Source organism: Cetorhinus maximus, chromosome 8 (assembly GCF_964194155.1).
Source record: "Cetorhinus maximus chromosome 8, sCetMax3.hap1.1, whole genome shotgun sequence".
Lineage (NCBI taxonomy): Eukaryota > Metazoa > Chordata > Chondrichthyes > Lamniformes > Cetorhinidae > Cetorhinus > Cetorhinus maximus.
The window spans coordinates 68,307,061-68,332,634 of NC_135886.1; the positions used below are offsets into that span (position 1 = coordinate 68,307,061).

The window sequence follows — 25,574 nt, forward strand, 5'->3', positions numbered from 1 at the left end:
TCTCCAGCCCAGGCAACATCCTGGTAAATCCCCTCTGCACTCTCTAGTGCAGTCACATCCTTCCTATAATGCGGATTCTAGAACTGCACGCAATACTCTAGCTGTGGCCGAACCAGTGTTTTATACAGTTCCAGCATAACCTCCCTGCTTTTATATTCAATGCCACGGCTAATAAAGGCAAGTATCCCATATGCTGCCTTAACCACCTTATCTACCAGTCCTGCTACCTTAAGGGACCAGTGGACATGCACACCAAGGTCCCTCTGATCCTTGGTACTTCCCAGGGTCCTACCATTCATCGTGTATTCCTGTGCCTTGTTTGTCCTGCCCAAGTGCATTACCTCACACTTATCCGGATCAAATTCCATTTGCCACTGATCAGCCCATCTGACCAGCCCATCTATATCCCCCTGTAATCTAAGGCTATCCTCCTCACTATTTACCACCCCACCAATTTTCGTGTCATCAGCGAATTTACTGATCAACTTTCCTACATTCAAGTCTAAATCTAAATATATACCACAAACAGCAAGGGACCCAACAATGATCCCTGTAGAACCCCACTGGACACAGGCATTCAGTCACAAAAACACCCCATGACCATCACCCTCTGCTTCATTCCACTCAGCCAATTCTGGATCCGTTTTTGCAATATTGCCTTGGATCCCATGGGCTCTTAGCTTTGTTATCAGTCTCCCATGTGGGACCTTATCAAACTCTTGCTGAAGTCCAAGTAGACTATGTCAAATGCATTGCCCTCATCTACACACTGGTCACCTCTTCGAAAAATTAAATCAAATTGGTCAGACATGACCTCCCCTTAACAAAACCATGCTGACTGTCCTTGATTAATCCCTGCCTCTCCAAGTGTAGATTAATCCTGTCCCTCCGAATTGCTTCCAGTAGTTTCCCTACCACTGAGGTTAGACTGACTGGCCTGTAGTTCCCTGGTTTATCCCTTCCTCCCTTCTTGAATAACGGTACCACATTGGCTGTCCTCCAGTCCTCTGGCACCTCTCCTGTGGCCAGAGAGGTATTGAAAATTATTGACAGCACCCCTGCTATCTCCTCCCTTGCCTCAATCAACAGCCTAGGACACATTTCATCCGGGCCTGGAGATTTATCTACCTTTAAGCCTGCCAGATCACTTAGAACCTCCTCCCTTTCTATGCTAATTTCTTTAATTATATCACAGTCCTTCTGCCTGATTTCCATACCCATGTCGTCCCTCTCACTTGTGAACACTGACACAAAGTATTCATTTAGAACCCTACCTACGTCTCCCGGCTGCACACACGAATTACCACTTATGGTCCTTAATGGGCCCTACTCTTTCCTTCGTTATCCTCTTACTCTTAGGCCAGGATATTGAGGTCGGCGTGCAAGGGGCAGGGCCCACTCGCTGACACATAAAATGACGTGGGATGAATTCGGGTGGAACTCTCGACGTCACCCCGCGTCATTTCAATTTTTAGGTCGGCGGGGGCGCAGCCGAATCAGCTGTGCACCCACTGACCTGTCAATGGCCAATTGAGGCCATTTAAAAACTAATTGAACTAGTTAATGGACCTAAAGGTTGGCAGGTAGGCCGGGAGCCCTAGCGGCCTTCAGAAAAAGCATGAAACCTCATCCACAGGCGGGATGAGGTTTCATGCAGGTTTTTAAAAATTGAATAAAAGTATAAAAGTTTAATTAAAAGTTATGGACATGCCCCAACTCATGTCACAGTGTCATATGAGGGGACATGTCAGGGAAATTTTATTTCTCTACATTTACCATTTTTAAATTTGGCGCTGATCTCCCTGAGGCAGCACCTCAGGGAGATGAGTGAGCCCTTTTGCGCGCATGCACGAAAGAGCGCACTCCCGGCTTAGGGAATTTCCCCCACCGCCCGCACAGGGAGCGCATAGTGCTTCCTGACGGATGTCACGCTGGGCGGGCCTTAATTGGCCCACCCACATAAAATGGCGGTGCACCCCCAATTGGGGGCGCCGATCGGAGGCGCGCCCATTCCTGAACTCTCTCTCCCCCCACCCCCACCCCGGACAGGGGGCAAATTCTCCCCTTAATGTATTTGTAAAATAACTTTGGATTTTCCTTTATTTTATGTGCCAATGTTTTTTCATGCCCCCTTTTTGCTCTCCTAATTTCCTTTTTAAGTTCCCCCCCTACACATTCTACACTCCTCTAGGGCTTCTGCTGTTTTGAGCCCTCCGTATCTGCCATAAGCCTCCCTTTTTCTCTTTATCCAATCCTGTATATCCCTCGACATCCAGGATTCCCTGGATTTGTTGATCCCACCCTTTATCTTTACTGGAATATGTTGGCCCTATACTCCCTATTTCCTTCTTGAGTGAGTCCGACTGCTCTTGACACAGATTTACTTAAAAGTTGCTGCTCCCAGTCCACTCTGGCCAAATCATATCTGATCTTAAAATCAGCCTTCCCCCAATTTAGAAGCCTGATTTCTGGCCCATTCTTGTCCTTTTCCATAACAACTTTGAATCTAAGGGAGTTATGATCACTATCTGCAAAATGCTCCCCCACTGATACCTTTACCACTTGCCCAGCTTTATTCCTTAAAATTAAGTCCAGGACCTTCTACGTACTGGCTTAAAAAGCTCTCCTGGATGCACTTTAAGAATTCCGCTCTAAACCTATCACACTATGACCAGCCCAGTTAATGTTGGGGAAGTTGAAATCCCCCACTATTACTACCCTATTATTTTTGCACTTCTCTGAAACTTGCCTACATATCTGCTCTTCTATTTCCCTCTGACTGTTTGGGGGCCTGTAATACACTCCCAGAAATGTGATTGCTCCTTTTTTGGTTTTTAAGTTCTACCCATATGGCTTCATTTGAGGAGCCTTCGAAGATGTCCTCCCTCCTTACTTCTATAATTGATTCTTTGATCAATATTGCGATACCCCTTCCTCTTTTACCTCCTTCCTTGTCTCACCTGAGGACCCTATATCTGGAATATTGAGCTGCCAATCCTGCCATTTTCTCAACCATGTCTCTGTGACAGCAATGACATCATACTCCCATGTATTAATTTGTGCCCTCAACTCATCTGCCTTATTCGTCAGACTCCTTGCATTAAAATAAATACCATCCAACCATGCCAAACTCCCTTGTGCCTTAACTGGCCTATAATATCTATGCCTTCCAGACTCAATTGCTCTCTCTTCTAATTTTGGCTGTGCATCTCCCCCTGCTAAACCTCCTCTCAGGATCCCACCCCCCTGCCAAGTTAGTTTAAACCCTCCCCAACAGCATAGCAAACCTCCCCGCAAGGATGTTGGTCCCATTCCGATTCAGGTGCAACCCGTCCGCCTTGTACAGTTCCCACCGACCCCAGAAACGGTCCCAATGTCCTAGAAATCTAAAGCCCTCCCTCCTGCACCATCTCTCCAGCCACACATTCATCTGGACTAACCTCCTATTTCTATACTCACTAGTGCGTGGCACTACTACCTTTGAGGTCCTGTTTTTTAATCTGCTTTCTAGCTCCCTAAATTCTGCTTGCAGGACCTCATCCATCTTTCTACCTATGTCGTTGGTACCAATATGTACCATGATCTCTGTCTGTTTGCCCTCCCCCTTTATAATGCCCTGCAGCCGTTCAGTGACATCCTTGACCCCGCCCCCCCCCCGCCACCACCACCACCACGTGCAGCTGAGCCACTCAGTGCCATGAGCGTGGCTGCACATGCAGCTGCCAAGCATCTGCCAAGTCATTCTTTTTGATACAGTCCTAATGTGCGCCTGAACCCCATCTGTCCAAGAAACATGTTTAATTGCCTCTTGAAACCATTTGGCATCTTTTTCGATGTCTTCCCTGGTAACATTCTACAATGCTTATTACCCTTTTAGTGAAAAAGTTCAACCAATTCCCCCCTGTACTCCTAACTTTTAAGCCCTATGTAGACCATTCACCATGTTAACAAATACGCCTTAATGGGTGTTGCTTTCTTTCCTCGTCTCAAATGTTTCCTTTCTTTGCTATCTAGATGTTGCTAGCAGGGCATGACCAAGTCATCGCTGCACACTGATCCCAGGCTACCAGTGCTACACGTGCCATTTCATCTGGTTCTCACCATTTATCTGGCAGGGACTATGTTATTCAGTTATGGAGTTTAAGGGGTTTTCAGAATTAGATTCAAAACATGAAAGCATATTCTGATTATATGACTGTTTCGCATTCTGATGTTAGATGATTAAGTACAGGGATGGGAGAGGCCCTGTTGGCAGTTAGTGAAAGTGATGCAGGGCTGGTGGGTGGAAAGAGACCCACACATTCTTGGTGGTTGAAGAAGACAGGAGAGAGTAATTGATCTGCTAATGGAGGGAAGGAAATGGGAGAGATTGGTACTAAAGAAATTCCAACTTTTAGAAACATGGCTGTGGAAAAACCCACTGGTTGAAACATTTAGTCTGCCAGCAGGGGATGAAGCAGGTAATGTTGCTAGTCTTGGTGGGAATGTAGCAGGTTTCTATTCACCTTTCAATCCCATTACTGCTCCTTTCTTCCAGTGTTGTAGATTGTTGAGGCCGGTCCTGGTAGATTAATAATTAAAACAGGAAATATTCAGCAAGTCTGATAGCATCTGTGGTGAGAGAAAAACAGTTAATACTTCAGGTTGTTTCAGAAATGAAACAATATATATACTTGTAACAGGTTTTAAGCAAGTACAGAGGCAGGGAAAGTAAGGAGGGAGAAGAAGCACTAAAGGAGATGTCCGCAATGGGGACAAAAGGGATGATGGTGCAAGACAAAAGGAGATGGTAATGGGACAAGTAAAGAAATAAAAGATGGATCTTGAGGAGATGTGAATGGGGAAAGCAGTGTCATCACCAACAGCTGTTGTCCAAAAATAAAACCTCTGGACCTCGCCCACTTTTTTTATGATCTGAACTTGTTGAACTCAACGTTGAGTCTGAAGGCTGTGAAGAGCGTAATCGAAAGATGAAGTTCTGTTCCTTTAGCTTACACTGAATTTCGCTGGAACAGTGTAGGAAGCCAAGGGCAAGGTGGAATGGACGGTGTATTAAAATGGCAGGTGATCGAAAGCTCGAGTCAATCTTGTGACATGAACAGAGGTGTTCTGCAAAGCGTCACCCAGTCTGCATTTGGTCTCCCTGACGTAAAGGAGGCTGTGTTGTGAATGGTGAATACAATATACTAAATGGATAGAAGTACAAGTAAACCACTTTCACCTGGAAGGACTGTTTGAGACCTTGGAAGTTGAGAACGTAGGGGGTAAAAGGCAGGTGTTGCATCTCCTTCGCTTGATTGGAAAGGTGGCATGAGAAAGGAAAGGGCTTTTGGAGGTGATTCAGGAGTGGACTGGGGTTCCCTGGAGGGAATAGTACCTTCAGAATGCTGAAAGGGGAGGGGAAGATGTATAGATTTGTTTGGTAATGACATCACGCTGCAGATGACAGAGGATAATCTGTTGAATGTTGAGGCAAGTGGGGTGAAAGGTGAAGATAAGGGGAATCCTATCATGGACCTGGGAGTCAGGACAGAAGTGCAGGAAATGGACCAGACAAAGCAAAACCATTGCTGGTTAATTCATCTCCCATCACACCCCCACAACAGATTGGTTGTTTCTAACCTATCCCTTTTTGAGATGTGATTTTTTTTTAATGCATATCACTTGGCATATCAATGTGGCATTTTACTTAAATGGGAGGGGTGATTGAAGCCAGCTTAGTCTCTGCAGGTTCTAAATGGGAGACATGGTTGTTAGCTTGAATGACCCCAGTAGAATATGAAAAGTAAGCAATCGGGAGACTAGCCTATATCTCCCACCCCAAGTACACAGCATCATTTTGAGCAGTCCTCACCAATCCTTGATGCTGTGTGCACCATTCTGCTGCCTCTTACAGGTTGAGTCCAGATGCTGCTGCTTCTAACTTTCCTGAGTCCCAGTGCCTCATCTCGTCCATAGTTCCAGACACAATTTGCAAAGATACAAACAAATCTGAGAAAGTTAAGAAGAAAGTGGGAAGGGAGAGTGGTGTAGTAAAGAGGAGGAGTGTGTGAGTTAGATATAAAGGTCAGGAGAAAGGAGAGAGCAATCACTGAAGAAAAGGGTAATGGGAGAAAAGTGAAAAGGGGGGGGCTGCATGAAGGAAAGGGAATTGAGAGGGACAAAGAAGTAGAGAAAGAGAGAAGCAAGTGGTGAATGAATGAAAGGGTATAGAACAGAGAAATGAAGAGTGAAAAGAAAATATCTTTGAGCCCTTTTCATGTTCCAAAGGGCTTCGCAGCCAATTAACATAGCCACTTGGCAAATATATCTGAAGTCTGGAGGGATTCATTGTAAAATCAGTCTTTGATATCAAATCAGTAGCTGCTTAATTTTTTTTTCATGGAAAGTGAAGTCCTTGTGCATGAACAGCGAAACAACTGGAAACCCCCTTTTTAGCTACCACGGTGGCTGTAAGTAACAGTCGGATCTCTGGAAAATATTGGAGAAGCTTATTGGTGCTGGATTTCTTGTGCCTATTACTTCTTGGTCATTGGGGAAACTCATTTCTTCAATAAAATTCTTAATTTTGTATATGGTGGTTTAATCCAACTGAGGCAGAAAGCGAATATCACTGCTTGGAGTATGAACAGAATGGAAATGAGCCCCACACCAAGCTGCACAGATATTGTATCTGCTGTTAACTTCCACTAACAGGCCCTTGCATTGAAAATAACTATCTAAGTTATGTTGCTATATTCTTAGACTGTTTCTTTCTTTTTGTCCCATCCCCAATACCTCCAGATTTGAACTCTTTCCAACAGACTTCAAAATGGATTGATGATGTACGGACAGAAAGAGGAAGTGATGTCATCATTATGCTGGTTGGGAATAAAACTGATCTGGCTGACAAAAGGTAACAAGCCTAAATTAGTTTTACATGTAATTTTTTTTTTGAATATTTCACTCACCTGTACTTTTATTTAACTGATGTTGATGACTTTATTCGGTCTGGACTGTTTTTTCATAAGTTTCTTCTAATTCTCCTGTTAAATCAAGTGATTCATGAATTATAATTTGGGTGTCAGGGATGTTTCTCATGAGATATGCACCAGACATCGGATCTGGTGTGAGCAAAGCAGGATCAGACAGATGGTTGCACAGGGGTAATGTCACTGGACTAATCCAGAGGTCCAAGCTAATGATCTGGTGACATGAGTTCAAATCCACCAAAGCAACAGGTAGAATTTAAATTAAATTAATAAATCTGGAATTGAAAAACTAGTTTCAGTAATGGTGACCATGAAACTATCATTGATTGCTGTAAAATCCCATCTGGTTCACTAATGTCCTTTAGGGAACGAAATCTGCCAGCCTTACTTGGTCTGACCTACGTATGACCCCAGATCCACAGTAATGCGGTTGACTCTTAACTGCTTTAATCTGAAATGGCCTGGCAGGCCACTCATTTTGAGGGTAATTAGGGATGGACAACAAATGCTGGCCTTGCTGGCGACGCCCAGATCACATGAAAGAATAAATTTTTAAAAATTAGTTTCTTTGGGATATTAATAGACCAAATAATGCTGATCTCTTTATTATTTCTAAACAAGAATATGTTACAATGTCACAGTCCTTGGTGTCCCTTTTGATCATGTGCTGACATTGTGTTGCATTTCCATTGTTGTAGGCAGGTTTCTATGGAGGAGGGAGAGAGGAAAGCCAGGGAACTGAATGTAATGTATATTGAAACCAGCGCTAAAGCAGGATATAATGTCAAGCAGGTATGTACATGTGTGTTTTTAAAAAAAAACATTTGAAGTGTGAGGTTTCCCTGGAGCTTTTAGTGAACTGTTGCTGCCCTGAATTTACAAATTGATTCCTGTAAAACAGGCAAAATTAATGTGCAGAAAGTTTTGCTTCAAAAAATTTTAAATATTTATTATTCATTTTATATATTAAATACATAATAAAATGATTAAAATGTATATTTCTTATTACAATTGGGCAATGTTACAGCTGTACCTCTTTCCCCATTGCACCTCACCCCCACCAACCCTGGCCAAATAAAAATGCAAAGCAGTGCAACTCAGCAGTGTCCAAGATTTTTGTCTAAGTGCAGCATACTATGGAGCATCAGATGTAGATAAAGTTCAACTCCATGTTCCTTTTAATTTCTGTACATCTCAAGCTGCCAGTACTGCAGATCTTGGAACATTGATTTAGGATTTAGCCACTAATAAGGCAAGAGTACTAAGGTGAGAACTTATCAAACCTCCGGGCCTACAAAATTCACACAGGCAAACCAGTATTTAAGACGTATAAGCACAGATAAGACTGAATTACCAGGGTTTTGAAGGCCACATTATCAAGGCTTGAAGGTTGCAGTTTGGACACCCCAGGTCCAGTTTACCCTTCTTTCCAGCCTGTCTCTCTGTCCTACAAGGTATTTTCCTGTGAAATTGGAATTGCAGGTATATTTGACTAAGAAAGTTAAATGATTCAGTTCTCTTGTGTATAATTAGCCATTGGAACTAATCATAGAATGGTAACAGCGCAGAAGGGGGTCATTCAGTCCATATAGTCCATGCTGGCTCTCAATAAGAGCAATAGAGCTAGTCCCACTTCCCTGCAGATGTGCAATTTTTTTTCCCTTCAAGTACATACTTGTTTCCCTTTTGAAAGCCATGATTGAATCTGCCTCCACCACCCTTTCAGGCTGTGCATTCCAGATCATAATCACTTGCTGTAAAAAACACATTTTTCTTCGAGTTGCCTTTGATTATTTTTGTCAGTCACCTTAAATCTGTGTCCTCTGGCTCTAGACCCTTTCACTTATGAGAACAGTGAACAGTCTCCCTCTGGATAATTTGTCTAGATCCCTCCTGATTTTAAACGTATATGTCAGATCTCATCTCAACCTTCTCCGCTTTATGGGGAACAACCCCATCTTCTCCAATTTATTTACGTAACTGAAGTTTGATCCTTGGAACTGTTCTAATATCTTACTGCACTCTCTCTAGGGCCCACACATCCTTCCTAAAGTACAGTGCCCATGATTGAACTACCCCAGCCATGCCTTCTGCTTGTATGCATAGGTGTCCTTTTTGGCCCCAAATCAGCCTCACCCCTCTTTATACTACCTGTCCACTATACTTATAGAAGGCATTTAGATTCTCTTTTATGTTGCATGCTGGCTTTTTCTCATATTCTCTCTTTGCACCTCTTTATTTCCTTTTATACTTTCCCCCTGAACTTTCTGTATTCAGCCTGGTTCTCACTTGTATTTTCAATCTGTCATATGCCACCTTTTTCTGCTCATCTCAGTCTGTATCTTTTGCCATCCAGAGAGCTCTGGTTTTGTTTGTCCTATCTTTCCCCCTTGCGAAAATGTATTTAGATTGTACCTAAACCATCTTTTCTCTAAAGGCCACCCGTTATTTGGTTACATATTTACTAGGGCGAGATCTGTTCTTAACCTGCTGAAATTGATCCTCTTCCAATTTAGTGCCTTCATTCTAAATTGCTCTTTGTCCTTTTGCATAGGTAATCTAAACCTTATGATGCTATGGTCACTGTCCCCTTAATGTTTCCTGCTGACACTTGCTCCACATGACTTTCCTCATTCCCCAGGACAAATCCAGCAAAGCTGCCTTCCTCATTGGGCTGGAAATGTACTGATCAAAAATGTTCCCCTGAATTCACTTGAGAAATTCTTCCTCCCCTCTGCCCTTTACACTATTATCCCATCTATATTAGGATAATTGAAGTCCCCATTATCACTATTCTATAGTTCTTGCCCCTCTCTGTAATTTTCCTGCAAGTTTGCTACTCTATGTCCTTCCCACTAGTTGATGTTTATAGAATACACCCAGTCGTGTATTGGGGCCTCTGTTGTTTCTTAACTCAAAGCAAATAGTTCGGCTTAACCCCCTTCTGACATCCTCTCTCTCCAGCACTGAAATAGTCTTCTCATTATTGCCAGCCCCCTCCTCATTTTTCCTTTCCATTCTTCCCTGAACACTTTATATCCAGGAATATTCAATATCCAATCCTGCCCTTTCTGGAGCCAAGTCTCCATTATTGCCTCAATATCATATTCTCATGTGGCTATTTGTGCTTGTAGCTCACCATCATTATTTCCACAGATCATGCATTTACACAATTGCACTGCAAACCTATCTTAGACCTTGTGTTCTCTCTTAGTCTGATCCCACCTAATTTTATACTATTTCTTACTCTGATGCTACGGTCTCTCCCAATCCTTTGTGCACCTAGTTTCTGCTTTCTAATGCTATACCCTTGTTCCCATCCTCCTGCCAAATTAGTTGAAACTCTTCCCCCTTCAGGTCTAGTGAACATTCTTCCCTGTGACACTGCAGAAAAATAGTAATCATCCAGGGAGTACCCTTTCCAGAACAATTGAACTAAACCTTAGGAGACTTTTACTTGGGTCTAAATAAGAAACAAATAGAGTTTGCCAACCTTTTGGAACCTCCTGCATTTGGCTTTATTCAATTCGAAGAATTTTAACAACTATTTTTTTTAAATCACTTTTTTTTCATTGCCAAGATTGGAATAAGCCCGTTAACATGGGCTTGAAGGGTCATGCAGACTCGAAAGGTTAACCCTGTTTCTCCCTCCACAGATGCTGTCAGACCTGCTGAGTTATTCCAGCATTTTCTGTTTTTATTTCAGATTTCCAGCATTCGCAGTATTTTCTTTTATCATAAATTATATTGCACATACTATTCCCTGATGGGGCTGGTACTTATTAGAATTGGGTTCCCATCTGCCTCCTCCTACAATAAGAGATGGGTCAGATACTTTGGAAAGAGTGGGAGGGAGAGGCCGGGCCTCCATGCATGGCTACTACTTTCCTGTCTCTTGTGTAGCAGTGTGAAGTTCAATTCATCCAATTATGAACAAGTTCTTTATCTAGAAGTTGAGAAAAGGTTAACTAATGTTCTTTGTTGCATAGCATCAGAGAAAAGGAGCATTCCCCAAAAGCACATTATCTTTTGTCAGCAGGAAAAAAAACTAGGATGTTACAAATGCATTTTTGTTGTAAAATAGTTAGCAGTGGGAGATGGCACTGTTAAATCATCAATCAGAAAAGCTCCTTTAGATTGCAAATGAAGAATGGGATTTTTTTTGTCGGATATTTTACTAGGGCTTAGTGTCACTGACTGCTCCTGTTACTATATCTTGTTTCCCCTAAAATCTTGAGTGTGCCTTTATCTGTCTAACATTTAAGCAAATCACAGTGGATCAAACAGAATGGTTGCTGGATTGCACCATGTGCAACAGCGTTCATTCTATTAGATTGAGACTCTAGCTATTTACAAACAGGCAATTTATTTAATGTGCACTACAAATTGAATGTCTGCAATCGTAATTGTCATGTTCAATGTCACTTTTTCATAAGTAAACTATGCATCTCCTACTCCAGATTATCCTTAACCGTTTCTACCCAAATTATCATTGAAAGTGTGTCTTGGAGGACTGTGCAGCCGATATTGTATTTTCCCATCTGGGCCATAGGCACCAATTCTCTCTCTTTCACCTTTTTGTTTTCTGCTTCACTGTACCAATACAGGCTCATTGCATGAAAATTGAACTGCTGATTTGCCAGATCGGTGGTGGGGAACATCAGATTTCACCCCCGTTCCACCCAACACAATGGTTTCTATTGACTCTGGTGGGGCCATAAAATGGTTGAAGCATTCACTTTACCGCTTCAGTATTTTGTACTCCTGCTCAAGTAGTCCACATTCAGTTACGGCAGATCAACAATAATTCAGATGCACCACCCATCACCCCCCACCTCCAGCCCTCCCGAAAAAGAAGATCCACCTGGATTGCTTCTGTAAAATAGTACTAGATTTAACAAAATTATTCCATTCTAAGATCAGCTGTACCCTGGCAGATGCTGTGTCTTTCTCTGTCAATTCAACTGTTATGCTTTTGGGTTCTGTGCTAGATATTTACCTGGATTTCGGCCATTGATCTTTCCTGTAAGTTGATCTCACATCACATCAGAATATGTCTTAACCTAACCAGTATCTAGGTGATCAATGTGAAACCAGAGGATTGAACTGGTATGTGAAATAAGAATAGGTTCCTTAGTTTCTAAATAAATACAGGTGAGTAATGATTAAAGTAAAAGAATGAAAATCTTTAGGAGGTTGTGAATCCAAGAGCAGTGCTTATTTCTTTCAGATTCTATTTCAGCCATATTTGGAGTTGTGTGAAAACTGAAACAAGGCATGCAGGGAGATGTATCTTCAGTTTCTACAAGTTGTGTACTGAAGCTAGTAAAAACAGAAAATGTTGGAAAACTCAGTAGGTCTGACAGCATCTGTGGAGAGAGAAGCAGAATTAATGTTTCGAATCTGTATGCCTCTTCTTCAGAGCAGCTCTGAAGAAGTCTTGAAACTCAGTTTCTTTCTCCACGGATGCTGTCAGACCTGCTGAGTTTTTCCAGTGTTTTCTGTTTTTATTTCAAATTTCCAGCATCTGCAGTGTTTTGCTTTTGTCTTAGTGTACTGAAGCTGTTTGATTTTTCCAGTCCAGGAGCAGGTGTTGAACTGCAGCACAGTTCCTATAGGGTGAAGGGGAGGTACGAGAGAGAGAGTGTGTGTTTGGCGTGTTTGTGTGTGTGTGAGTGAATGACTATACTATGGCCTAGCAGAGACATTACTGGGCAGCAGAGGGGACAGGAAAGGAGAGAGGCTTGTCACCTCTGTCATTTGTTTAGTTCTTATCTTTTTCATCTAATACAAAATTTGGAAGCATTGTGAACTCTGAGGATATTGTAGAACTTCAAAAGGACATAGAAGAATAAAAAAGTCCTGGTTACACCCTATTTTGAGCACTCTGTTCAGTTCAGGGCACTGCACCTCTGAAAGTACATATGAGCCTTGAGCGGGTGCAGCACTAGAATGATTAGGGCTAAAAGGCTTAAGCTTTGGGGAAACATTGCATAGACTATTGTATTACTTTGCTTATAGAATATTTAAAGGATGAACTAATGATTTAAAGGATTTGATGGGGTAGATAGAAACTATTTCCCCTTCTTGGTGAGTCCAGAACAATGTGCATAACCTTAAAATTAGAGCTAGGCTGTTCAGGAGTGATGTTAGGATGCACTTTCAGATATGAAGGTAGTGGAAATCTAGAATGCTGTTTTCCCAAAAAGTTGAGGTTCCGTAAACTGAAAATTTAAAAACTGAGATTGATAGATTTTTGTTAGGCAAGTATATTAAGGGGTACAGAATCAAGGTGGATACGGAGTTAAAATACAAATCAGCCAGGATCTAATTGAATGGCAGAACAGGCACAAGGGACTGAATGGCCTACTCCTCTTCCTATGTCCCTACAAAAATGGTTTAACATTAGAAGTTTATCAAGTTTTAATAGATATTTTCTCCTTTTGTTCAACAGTTTCTTTGAAGATATCAAGCAAATAAAATGTTAAGCTTCATATTTTGCAAAATACTGGGGTACTGCCTTTTTTGTCTTTGGACTTCCGCATCGCCACTGAACTAGCAAATGAGCTTGCAGTTATAAGGCATCTCATCACGTCTTCAGGATTCCCCAAAGTTAATATTAATTGAGTAACCTTTGCCACCAATTTCCATACAGCAAGGTTCCACAGAGAGCAAATGAATGAATGACCTGTTTTTGTTGAGGGAGGAAGGTTGACCTGGAGACTGGGAATACTCTTTACTCTTGTTTGAACAGAACCATGGATCTTTTACATCCATCTGAGCAGGCAGATGAGGACTCAGTTTAACACCTCATTGGAAAGACTGCACACCCTCAACTGCACTGAAATATCAGCCTAGGTTATGCATTCAACATTAAACAATTGCACAATAGTCTGCTCAATACTGCATATCAGCATTTTAGTCACACTGCACTCTGAATCAAAGATCATCATTTACTAATTTGTGACAGGTCTCCCAAAAGACCAGCCTCTTTTTTAAATTGTAGCTACTTAAGATATATTTTAGTATGATATGAGTTTACAAAGATAGATGTTCTGAAGTTTTTTGGTCAGTGTTGGGTCCCCACATAAAGACTCATATTAGGGCATGAGAAGTGTGGTTGCATGTGTTGGTGTTGGGTCCCAGTTTAAACCCTTACCCAGGAGTAAGGGAGATGCTTTATGTGCAGTTGTCTGGGCCCCAAATAAACTTTGAAAATGCTGATTTCAGGCCTTGAATAGATTGCTTTAAGGCACAACTGCTAGCAAGTTTAGGTAGAGAGTTGAGTTCATGTTTGTTTTCAGATTTCCACATTAAACTGTCTGATTCTTCCTGAGGTTCCTGTCTCTGATCGTATTTGTGAATTTCTGTAGATAGTCAACATGATGTATTATGTAATTATCCAAATTCCTAAATGTTTATTGGTCTAAATATTTATAAAACAAAGTCATTATAATCAAAGTAGTTAAAATTTTGCAGTTATGAAGATGCTAGCTGTAAGGAGGAATCACTGAGACAGTCAAAGCAAGGTAGCTAGATTAACATTATCAGATACAAGCACGAACAGGGTGCAGGCTGGGAGAAGATACTAAGCTCAGTCGATATTGTGAGAAAACTGGATTAGCATCAGTGGAACTACTTTGGTGACGTACCATTTTGATAGTGACCATCACTTTTTCTGTTTTGTGACTCCTCCCCCACATTTTCCCTTGTTTTTATTACTTACCACTTCCCTTGAAATGTTGATAATATTTTGAACATAATGTTCCTTCCTTAAGTGAAAGAAACCAGTCCATATACTGTTTGCCAATAAATTGAATCAAAAATGTTCCTCTCCATTGCCTTGCCCCACTATATTTCTGAAAGCCTCTACAGTTGCTGGGCGAAGACATGACATCCACTCTTTTCTTAGTGAAGAATGTTGGGATGCTATTTCAAGAAATATGCAATATGAACATATGTTATTGAATGTGCCTGTGGTAGAAAGTAAGTCTCTTTACCTTAACAGTTTCTGTGCAGGCCACCCCTCGACAATACATGCCCTCCCAAGTGAGAACTGTAACAAGCTTGGTTTGTCTTACCTTGGCATTAGATAAGACTCTTACCAGCTATTACACAACTACGTTGTAATTTGTAACAAGATGGTTCCAAATGAGTTTTTTCCTCTTTCAACTCGTGCAAGCAAGTTGATAAAGTGCAAAAAAGTAAAATTGTGGGGTGGAATTGGTGGTTTGGAACAGATTACAATTGTTGATTATAAACCCTATATAGCGCATTGTCCAGTTCAAGTCTTCTGTTTAGATAGCTTGCCTTCTGTTGGCTTTGAACCAGTTAGTCTTGAATCATCAACTTCTAATTCATTTCTTTCAGCTTTTCCGACGTGTGGCAGCTGCTCTGCCTGGTATGGACAATGCACCTGAAAAGAGTAAAGAAGACAGTATCCTTCACTGCACTTTCCCATGGCTTTTTAAAGAATATCTAGCTGCAGGCCAGAGCTAAAACAAACACAGTTATGATAAAATAGTTAATTTTGTATTTTACTATCTGTCAGGATACACGCAAAATAATAACTGCCATTGCATGATCTGGCAAAGTAGGATGCCAATTTAAAAATTCAATGTCACAGTGTATGAGTGTCTAGGTGAGTTCATTTTTCATTCTAAATAAGATATTAACCTGTTGCTCAGTTATTTAATTCTTCTGTAAAGCAAATTAGGATATTTTACTGAGTTAAATATGTTACATAGGTACAGTTTCCTTTACTGTGTACAGTAACTGCAATAGGTTAATGTAATATATTTTCTGCATATTCATGACGTATTAGAGCTATGTACGAAATGGCTGTGGGCCACTCCATTCTCAGTTTTGGGAAGATTAATCCAATTCCTTGTTGGAGAAGGGCAAGACATGCAATATTACCTGAAGAAGATGGGGAGAAATAAGAAATTAGGCAATTTTTCTTTCCTGTCTCTTGCCTTTTGGTATTTGGGCTGGGGGGATAGGGAAGGCGAGAGAGATATCAGAAAGGTGTATACACAAGCTATGCCAGTGGCTTTATCGGTAGCTGAGAGAAAAAAAGTAAACTTAAGTTTAAGTTGTTGAACAAGCTGGTATCAGCGATTTTCAGGAATGGAAAAAAAAATCACCAAGGTTTCTGATGACTATTCAGTAACTCCTTCCTAAAAAGTACATACATTTATAGACACTAAATAAGCAAGGGCTCATCACAAGAAGGGAGACAGCTTGAAAACACTGCCTGCATTCACAGAATGGACATTTGGGTGATGTACCAGAGAGTAAGTGACACCTATCGAAATATACCCCAACAAGGAGTCAGCAGGACAAATCCAACCCAGCAAATGACTACCCAGTCAGTACTCTCGATCATCAGCAAAGTGATGGAAGAGGTCACCAACAGTGTTATCAAACGGCACTTATTTAGCAATAACCTGCTTACTGACTCTCAGTGTATGTTCCACCAGGACCACTATGCTCCTGATCTCATTACAGCCTTGGTCCAAACATGGACAAAAGAGCTGAAATTAAGAGGTGAGGTGAAACTGCCCTTGCTGTCAAAGCAGTGTTTACAAGGAACCCTAGTAAAACTGAAGTCAGTGGGAATCGGGGGGAAAAATTCTCCACTGGTTGAAGTCGTACCTAGCACAAAGAAAGATGATTGTGGTTGTTGGAGGTCAATCATCTCAGTCCCAAAACATCACTGCAGAAGTTCATCAGGGTAGTGTTCTGGGCCCAACCATCTTCAGCTGCTCATCAGTAAGGTCAGAAATGGAGATGTTCACTGATGATTGCACAATGTTAGAATCATTTGTGATTCCTCAGATAATGAAGCAGTCCATGTCCATATACAATAAGACCTGGACAACATTCTGGGCTGGTAAGTGACGAGTAATGTTCATGCTACACAAGTGCCAGACAATGACCATCTCCAACAAGAGAGAACCTGACCACCTCCCCTTGACACTCAATGGCATTACCATCATTGAATCCCTCACTATCAACATCCTGGGGGTTACTGTTGACCAGAAACTGAACTGGTCCAGCCATATAAATACTGTGGCTACAAGATGGCTACAAGAGGATGGGAATTCTGCAGTGAGTAACTCACCTACTGGCTCCCCAAAGTCTGTCTACCATCTACAAGACACAAGTCAGGAGTCTGATGGAATACACTCCTCTTGCCTGGATGTGTGCAGCTCCAACAACACAAGAGGCTTGATATCATCCAGGACAAAGCAGGTCACTTGATTGGCACCCCATCCACAAACATTCACTCCCTCCACCACCGACGCACAATGTCAGCAGTGTGTACCATATACAAGTGAGCAACTCACCAAGGCTCCTTCGACAGCACCTTCCAAACCTACAGCCTCTACCATCTAGAAGGACAAAGGCAGCAGATTCATGGCCACCATGGTCAACACCACCACCTGCAAGTTCCCCTCCAAGCCATGCGCCATCCTGACTTGGAACTATATTGCTGTTCCTTCAGTATTGCTGGGTCAAAATCCTGGAACTCCATTCCACACAGCACTGAGAGTGTACCTGCACCACATGAACAGCAGCGGTTCCAGAAGATGGCTCATCACCACCTTCTCCAGGGCAACTAGGTGTGGGCAATAAATGCTGGCCTAGCCAGCAATGCCTACATCCCGTGAAAAAAATAAAGCATGTTCAGGAAAGATGGAAAGGAAAAAAATTGGTGCAAGAGGATTTCGTGAGGAAGGTGGTGAACAGGTGAGTGTGACTGTGCTACCCTCTTGTTCAGGCAGATAGAAAGGCAACATGGTGGCTTTCTTTAAGTTTCAATGCTGTTGTTTTCAGATCACCTGGTGTTCGCTGCTTTGTCAGTTATGTTCATTGATAACTTAATCTCCTTTCTAAGGGTGAGGCACCTGGTCTAACAGAAAATATGATCATTTTATTACTTGTGGAATATTCTTTTCCAAATAAATGACATTGAGGTTTCTGAGTTTTTCCTAGCTGATAGCTAGAGTGCTTGTTAGGGGAGGAGTTGAAAACAAAATCATAAGTAAGGGTGATAAAACAGAAGTGACAAGTGTTACAAAGCACCGATAATTCTGTACATTATGTCCTTAAATAATCTCTCTCAATCTGCTAATGGGTATTGTTGGATTTTCTGGGGTAAGTTTTGAAAGTAGGATTCGTTCAAATTACTCACTGTACTCACAAGGGCACATATAAATGACAGAGATATTCATAGATAAAGTGAATAGACGAAACTGTGGGAAATAGATTTCAATGTAGGTTAACGTGAGGCCATCCACTTGGACCTAAAAAAAACAGGGTACTTTCAAAATGGTGGAAAAATAAAAACAGTAGAGGTTCAAACAGACTTAGGCATCCAGGTATTTAGTTCATTAAAATGCCAAGCAGGTATGGAAAATAATCAGAAAGGCTAATGGAATACTAGTCTTTATATCTCAAAGAATAGAACGCAAGAGGTCAAAATTATCCCTCAGGTATTCAAAGCCCTGGCTAAACCACAGTTGGATTATTGTGAGAGTTTTGGGCATTGCACCTTGGAAAGGATATATTGGCCTTAGAGGAAGTGCAGCATGGATTTACTAGAATAATACCTGCACTCCAAGGTTTAACCTGCGACAAGTGATTAAACAAATTAGTGTTCTATAAGCTGAAATTTAGACGGTTCGGTTTAGAATTGATTGAAGTTTTCAAGATATTAAGGGGAACAGGTAGGTTAGATTGTGAGAAACTACTTCTGTTGGTTGGGAAGTCTAGGACTAGATGGCACAGTCTAAAAATTAGAGCCAGACCTTTCAGGAATGAAATTAGGAAGCACTTCAAAGGGTGGTGGAATTTTCTTTTTAATCGTTTATTCATTCGCTCGACCAGCATTTATTGCCCATCCCTAATTTAAGAGGGCATTTTAATAGTCAACCACATTGCTTCCCTAAAGGACATTAGTGAACCAGATGAGTATTTATGATAATCAGCTATGTTTCATGCTCATCATCAGATTTTTAATTCCAGATTTTTATTGAATTCAAAATTCACCATCTGCCATGGTGGGATTTGAACCCAGGTCCCCAGAGCATTCCACTGAGTCTCTGGAATAGTGACAATACCACTATGCCATTGCCTCCCCTGTTCCCCAAATGGCAATTGATGCAAGATGCATTGCCAATTTTAAAACTGAGATTAATAGACTTTTGTTAACCAAAGGTATTGAGAGGTATGGGGCAAAGGCAGGGTTATGTGATGTTCGGTTGTAGGTCAGCCACGATCTCACTAAATGGCAGAACAGGCCATATGGCTAACAGCTCTTCCTATATTGGTGCCTGATTGTCTTGAAGGAGGTTGATGAATTGCCGAAGATGGTTGAATGTCATTGAGCTTGCTGTGAAGTTGATTTGGTCAATGAGGGATAATAGGCTGGTTTCTCAAGAGACGATATGTTTGAAATGCAGCAAGAATAATTAAACCAATCTGAAGAAATGTTATCCAGTGCAAGATTGCGCCAAAATTCAGAATGTTTCCTCACTGGTATATATATTTGGTTACAGGGGCTACAATGGGTACAGCCTCCCCTACATCCTTCCTTGTTACTGCTTGCTGCCACCCACCCCCCAAACAAATGGCAACAAGTTTCATGGAATAAAACATCCCCAAGCACTTGAAAAGTGTGTTATAAAGCAATATTTGTTACCAAGCTGCACAAGGCTAAGGTTGATCAAGGCCAAAAGCTTGATCAAAGAGAGGTTTTCGGGAGTGTTTTAAAGGAGGAAAGAGAGGGTTAGGGAGAAAATTCCTGAGTCTAGGGCCTAGGCAGCTGAGGGCACAGTCAGCAGTGGTGGAACAATTAAAATTGGTAATGCTCATGAGGCTAGAATTAGAGGAGTGCATATAGCTCAGGGCTGTGGAGCTAAAGGAGATCACAGAGAAATGGAGGGGAAAGGCCACAGGAGGGACTTGAAAACAAGGCTGAGAATTTTAAAATTGAGGCATTGTTTAACCAGGATCCAATGTGGGTCAACCAGCACAGAGTAATGGGTGAGCAGACAGATTTGAAACAGACAACAGTTTTCTATCCAATTGAGTGCCATCTTAGAGGTAAACTATGCTAATGGATCAGCATTAGCTGAACTTGTTTGGATCTATGCCATTAATTGAAATGGTGGTGCTTTGTATCCAAGTGTAAATTTAAAATGCATCTCTTGAATCTAGTGTAGTACAGTTTCATTTGTGTAGATGTACACTGCATGGTGCCAACTGTGGCTCAGTTGGTCGCATTCTTGCCTCTGAATCATTGTTGTTGGTTCAGCCCCGCTCCAGGACTTGAGCATAAAAAATTAAAGTAGATACTCCAGTGCAATACTGAAGGAATGCCTCACTACCAGAGATCCCATCTTTTGGATGAAACATTAAACCTAGGGCCCCGTCTATCCTCTTGGGTGAATGCAAAAGATCATTTGGCAATATTTAACAGAGCAGGGGAGTTACCCTGGTGTCCTGGCCAATGTTTAACCCTCAATCAACATGACAAAAACAGATAATTTGGTCATTGTTAGATGGCTATTTGTGGGAGCTTGTGCACAGGTTGGCTGCTGCCTTTCATTCGAATAGTGACTACACTTCAAAAGCACTTTGAGATGTTGTGAAAGGTGCTGTATAAATGCAAGTCTTTTTATTTCAAAAAGGTGAAATTCCCTTAACTTCATTTACACAGTGATTGATATCAAGCTGGAGAAACCACCAGAACCACCAATCAACGAGGGTGGCTGCTCCTGCTAATACTGGCACAATCAAACTGTTCCCTATTGGCCAGCATCACCAATTGCATTACAGTCATTGACTAGCCACCTTGCTCCTTCTTGGTGGTTTGCTGGCTTGGTAATGTGTGAACGTGCTGCTGTAATCACACCAGGAGCTTCTTCATTCAGAAAATTCAATTTCATTTCCTTCAGCTGCATGGTTTATTTAAGATCAGAGAGCAAGTTTGATTTAATTATGTTATGTATTGCACTCTAACACTGAGCGATGCAGTCCTCTACATTGTACAGAAATGTGTGCACGATGTAAAATGTTTGTGTGAATATGCAAAGATGTTGCTGTGTCAGGTTTTCAAAAAAAGGAAAAAATTGTCTATGGTGAGGTGTACGAGCTGAGGTGCTGATGCTGCTTTGACCAGAGAGACTTTTTATGGTGGAAAGGAGAGGAAGCACCAATGTATCCAGTAAGACTCCTGATACCTCTGAGTAATGTCTTAATGTGTTGCCTTGGGTGATCTTTGATGAGGTGAAGCAACCTTCTTGCTACTATGTGGTGCTAGAACAGAATTGATTTTCTACTATTGAAAGCCAGTAAAGCTGCATTTCTTTTGCCATCTCTGGATGTGTGTCTCAGCTCATGTGCACAACCACGTGGAGTTCAAGTGAAAGAGAGCAAGTGCAGTGGCATAATATCTGTTTATTTAAAATTGGAAGTCAGTTGATTATCATTGGGGAAAGCATCTGAATATTTTCTTCTGCGTAGTCCCTCAGAGCCTCCTTTGCAAGTAGATGGTGATTATGGCATTGCACAAATAGACAGCATCCAATTTCAGTACCCATGAAATAATTCAATCATGCTTTGTAATTTAAGTTGTGGTGCAGGACGTGATGGCTGATAAGTACAGTGTGATGTTTTGATGGTTGCTGTTTACTGAATCTATTTGGCCAGTATCCTAGTGAAGAGTAGCCCTTTCAAATGGTCCCCGCAGGTTTCAGGTTCAACATGAATTGGTGCTTTTACATTCTGCGTTTTTCTAAGTTATTCTAACAGTAAAATGCTGTCCCTTTTCAGGTTGTCACGAGAAAAGTAATAGTCATTTTCTGGTTATTCTTAGTAAACAGCACTAAATTCCTAGAAATACCTTTTGTTTGGGCCCACTGTGGAGAGGTACGTTAGAATTTTATTCACGGGTCAGGATGTCCATGTAACCGGAAAATGCTTGATTGCAATTTTGTACATTTAGCTACATTGCTTAATGTTTCAGACTAAATTGAGTGTTTCTGAATAATTTTGCTATAGCTCAAAGAAAGTTGCAGTCCCAGAACTCTGACTAAACCGAGTTTGTGTTAGTAATAGTTACAGCTTATTGCACCAGACTCCTTCGTGAGCGAGCAGTTGACGGAAACTGTCCTGCAGGTGAGCCACAGTTAATTAGTTTTCAAAGTCTCTGGGTATTGTGCGGCTCTGTACAGTCTTTGTACTTGCGATTACAAAAATGCTGCAAAGTGTAACTGGTAAGCTTCGGATTTAGTAGGGGTTGAAGTTTGTTGTTGTTGCTGCGTGAGCACCTGAAATCTCTGTCCATTAGCGAGCTCAATTCCGTCATTAGCAAACTCAATTCACAGCAACATATTTATGCGAATCCTTTGTTTTAATGGAATACATAAAATCTTAAATGAATTTGTTGGGAACAGCTTTTTGATGTATTTACAATTTTGAACTGACATCTTAAACCACAATTATTGGCTATAAAATTGCTGTAAATTTTGATGTGACCTTATTCCTGTCAGATTAAAATGTTCATGTGATGTTATGCATAATTACATCAGCACATTGATTTGCTGTGTTACTACTGATTTGTAAAAGCTTAAGGTAGCATTTTTGTACCAGAGACGTACCCAGAAATGCAGATTAAGCATTCTCTGGGCAATGTTGTTTGTGTTCATTTAAACAGCCATTTAGTGTGAAACTTCAACCAAATGGGGAGGTATTAAAATAAACGTGATGGTTGGTGCTAACTCATCAGCAGACTTAAAATTAACTCTTTATATCCAGCAGTATACTTTTTTGTATCAATAATTTGAGTATATGTACTATTGCTGTACCTTTTTGGAAGAGCCTATAATATTTAATGGAACTGATGATTAATGCAGGGTTATTTGATTCCATAAAACACATTTTTTCCCATTTGGGATTTGACTAGAATGGAAAAACTGAGCATAAATAGCTGGTCTGTAGGTTTCTAGAAGAAGTGATGTGCTGTGTTCAGACATTCTGACTAGGTCCTCTGAAAAACAACAGCAATCACAATAAATCAAGCAGGAATTCACTGTGGCTCACTTGAAACATGCCCTGCATTTCTAATCACACTTTTAAAATAAACAATTTACCTTTGTTCAGAAGGATAGCAACATGAATGAGGGGGTCAAGTTTGTTGCTTAGTGAAATATTTCATTTGAACTTGCCATGTCTAATCAGCTTCATTTGAGGATGTGTGTGTGCAAGGTTGAAGTTGTAACTGATACCAAGTGTGGCTTTCCTGTTTGTGATTACAATAATTATTGGTATTTTAATGCAGCCTGTGGAGGCCAGTAATGAAGGATACTCTCTTGAATAATTCAAAAACAGTCTATTACATTGGAAATATTTGCAGACAAGTACTGGGGCCTCCTCCATCAGTGGTGTGTTTTTTTTTGAATATTTAAAAAAAGTTGTCTTTTTGTTGTAAATACTTGACAGTTGTAATGTTCTCATGTCTGTGTATGCATTTACTAGATTAACATCTTTGGAAAGGCAGTAAGACACTAATCCACTTGCCTATACTGAAGTTTATACCCTTTATCAACTTAGATTAGCTCAGCCTGTGTACCTGTGTCTAAAGTCTTTTGCAAAGATAAATATCCTGTCACCCAAACCGTTCACTAACACATTAACTATTTAATAAAGAAAATATTTGTCTTCATGTTTCCATCACTAAAATGGTCTCATTACAGCTAGTTATTAGAATATTTGTGTTAAGGTACCACCTCCTGTTGTAAAGTCACTTCCTTGTATTACACACAATAAAATGAGCCATTTCACCACTTAGCCAGTTTGTAATAGGTTTGTTATGTGTGTATTCATCTGAGTGCCAAAGTGAAAGTGAGTCAAGTTCAGTGTCAAGTGCTTGTGCCCTCTAGATTCCACTGAATACCCTTGGATCAGACCCAAAAGAACAAAATTGCAAATGTCAGAAATCTGAAATTAAAGCAGAAAATGCTTATAACACACAGCTCATCTGTCAATTCCATGCTCTAACATTGCCACTTGAATTGGCAGCATCCACTGTCTTAGAGGACCTACAAATGTAACCTCTTGAATAATATGTGGACTTTTTTCAAACTCCAGAACTTGGGTACATTGCTTATGCTCATACTGCACAATCCAAATTCAGCATCGGATAAAAATAACAATCCAAGGCATTATAACTGCAAAATTCAGTCCACAGTGCCACATCATTTTAAAAGTTGCAATTGTCAATTCAATAGATAAATTAAGTATGTTAATGTTCAATATGTAATTTCCTTGAATTGTTAAATTTGCCCATAATTGGATATTAAGGTAAAAATGGCAGATGAAAAATCAATTTCATTTGCTCACAAGTAGTTCTATAAAATCGCTGGGCTTACCCTGACATGCTTGTTTTCACTAAAAGAAAGTTTGGTGGCTGGGTTTTTTTTTCATGAGAAGTGAATACTTCAAACTCCCTAAATTCTTTCTCAAAGTTTCTAAGAAAGTTACACAATTGTGTTGTGATGTGATCTAAGGGAAGGAATCACAAAGAATAAGCAAAGAAGGAGAGAGGGATGTGTGTGTGTGTGGATATACACACACACGAAAGATTTGTAGGGTATGGACAAAGCAGGGGAATGGGCCTAATTGGATAGCTATTTCAAAGAGCTCGCACAGGCATGATGGGCTGAATGGCCTCCTTACTGTAAGATTTGATCAGTCAATGAAATTTTCAGAGAATTGTGGGAGCACAGTGACCAGGATGTCAAAATGATGAGCTTCAGTTATAAAAATTAACAGGAATTGTAACAGAAAAGTTCAGGTACTGTAGACAAAGTACACAAGGATGTGAATCGGTAAAATTAATGTGGCTGCACTGAGTAAGAATGCGTGTGAATAGTGTGCAAAAGCCAAGAATTTGGTGAGAGCGAATTCCCTTCAATGCAAGTGAGTATTTCTCAAATTGGAAATTTAGTTTAACATTTTGAATTTAAAACGTTTGAACCTGCAAGCTACTCAATAGCACTGTTAGTGGCAGTTAACTGTTAATCAGCTGTAAGCGATCGAGTAAGTGCTAATTACTGTGTACAGGAATCCGAGTTAGCACTTGTAATTTGGTTGTGGCTCAAAAAGATTTATAAAGTAAGCAGTATCAATACACAGAGTGGTTGTGAAAAGAATGCAGGAGGAATAGACTGAAAAAAGTTGGGAATTTGGTACAGAAGAACGTGTTTTTTTTGCCTCTAATACTTGTATAGTTTTAAGTAAGCTTGAGGTATTAAGTAATTAAAATTTTTGATCAGTATTTAATACAAGTTAGAAAAAAAACCTTGCAATAAACTAAAGTACATCAAATATAAATAATTTAAACTAAGATATGACAGTGAAGGTTGTGTGTCTGAGCCACAGTTTGCGCTTGTTTGTGTACAGTGAGACTGTACCTAGCAAACATGTGACCAGTAGATGTCTCTTTTTTGAATCTCTCTGGCTCAGAGTAAATGAACTAGAATGTGAATTGGAGCCTTCCAAAGGAGTGGGAGCAGTATCTGAACAATTTAC

General features: G+C 40.7%; 1 protein-coding gene across 2 annotated transcripts in view; it reads left to right on the forward strand.

The window, feature by feature from the left end:
- rab41 (RAB41, member RAS oncogene family) overlaps window positions 1-23,831 on the forward strand; it is a 41,332-nt gene extending 17,501 nt beyond the window's left edge. For both annotated transcript variants that reach the window (XM_078546974.1, XM_078546976.1), the window contains exons 5-8: window positions 6,784-6,895; window positions 7,670-7,763; window positions 15,342-15,408; window positions 20,701-23,831. In XM_078546974.1, coding sequence (XP_078403100.1) covers window positions 6,784-6,895; window positions 7,670-7,763; window positions 15,342-15,408; window positions 20,701-20,765 — 338 coding nt within the window. In that variant the 3' untranslated portion in view covers window positions 20,766-23,831. The remainder of the gene's footprint in view (window positions 1-6,783; window positions 6,896-7,669; window positions 7,764-15,341; window positions 15,409-20,700) is intronic.
- Window positions 23,832-25,574: the final 1,743 nt, after the last annotated feature.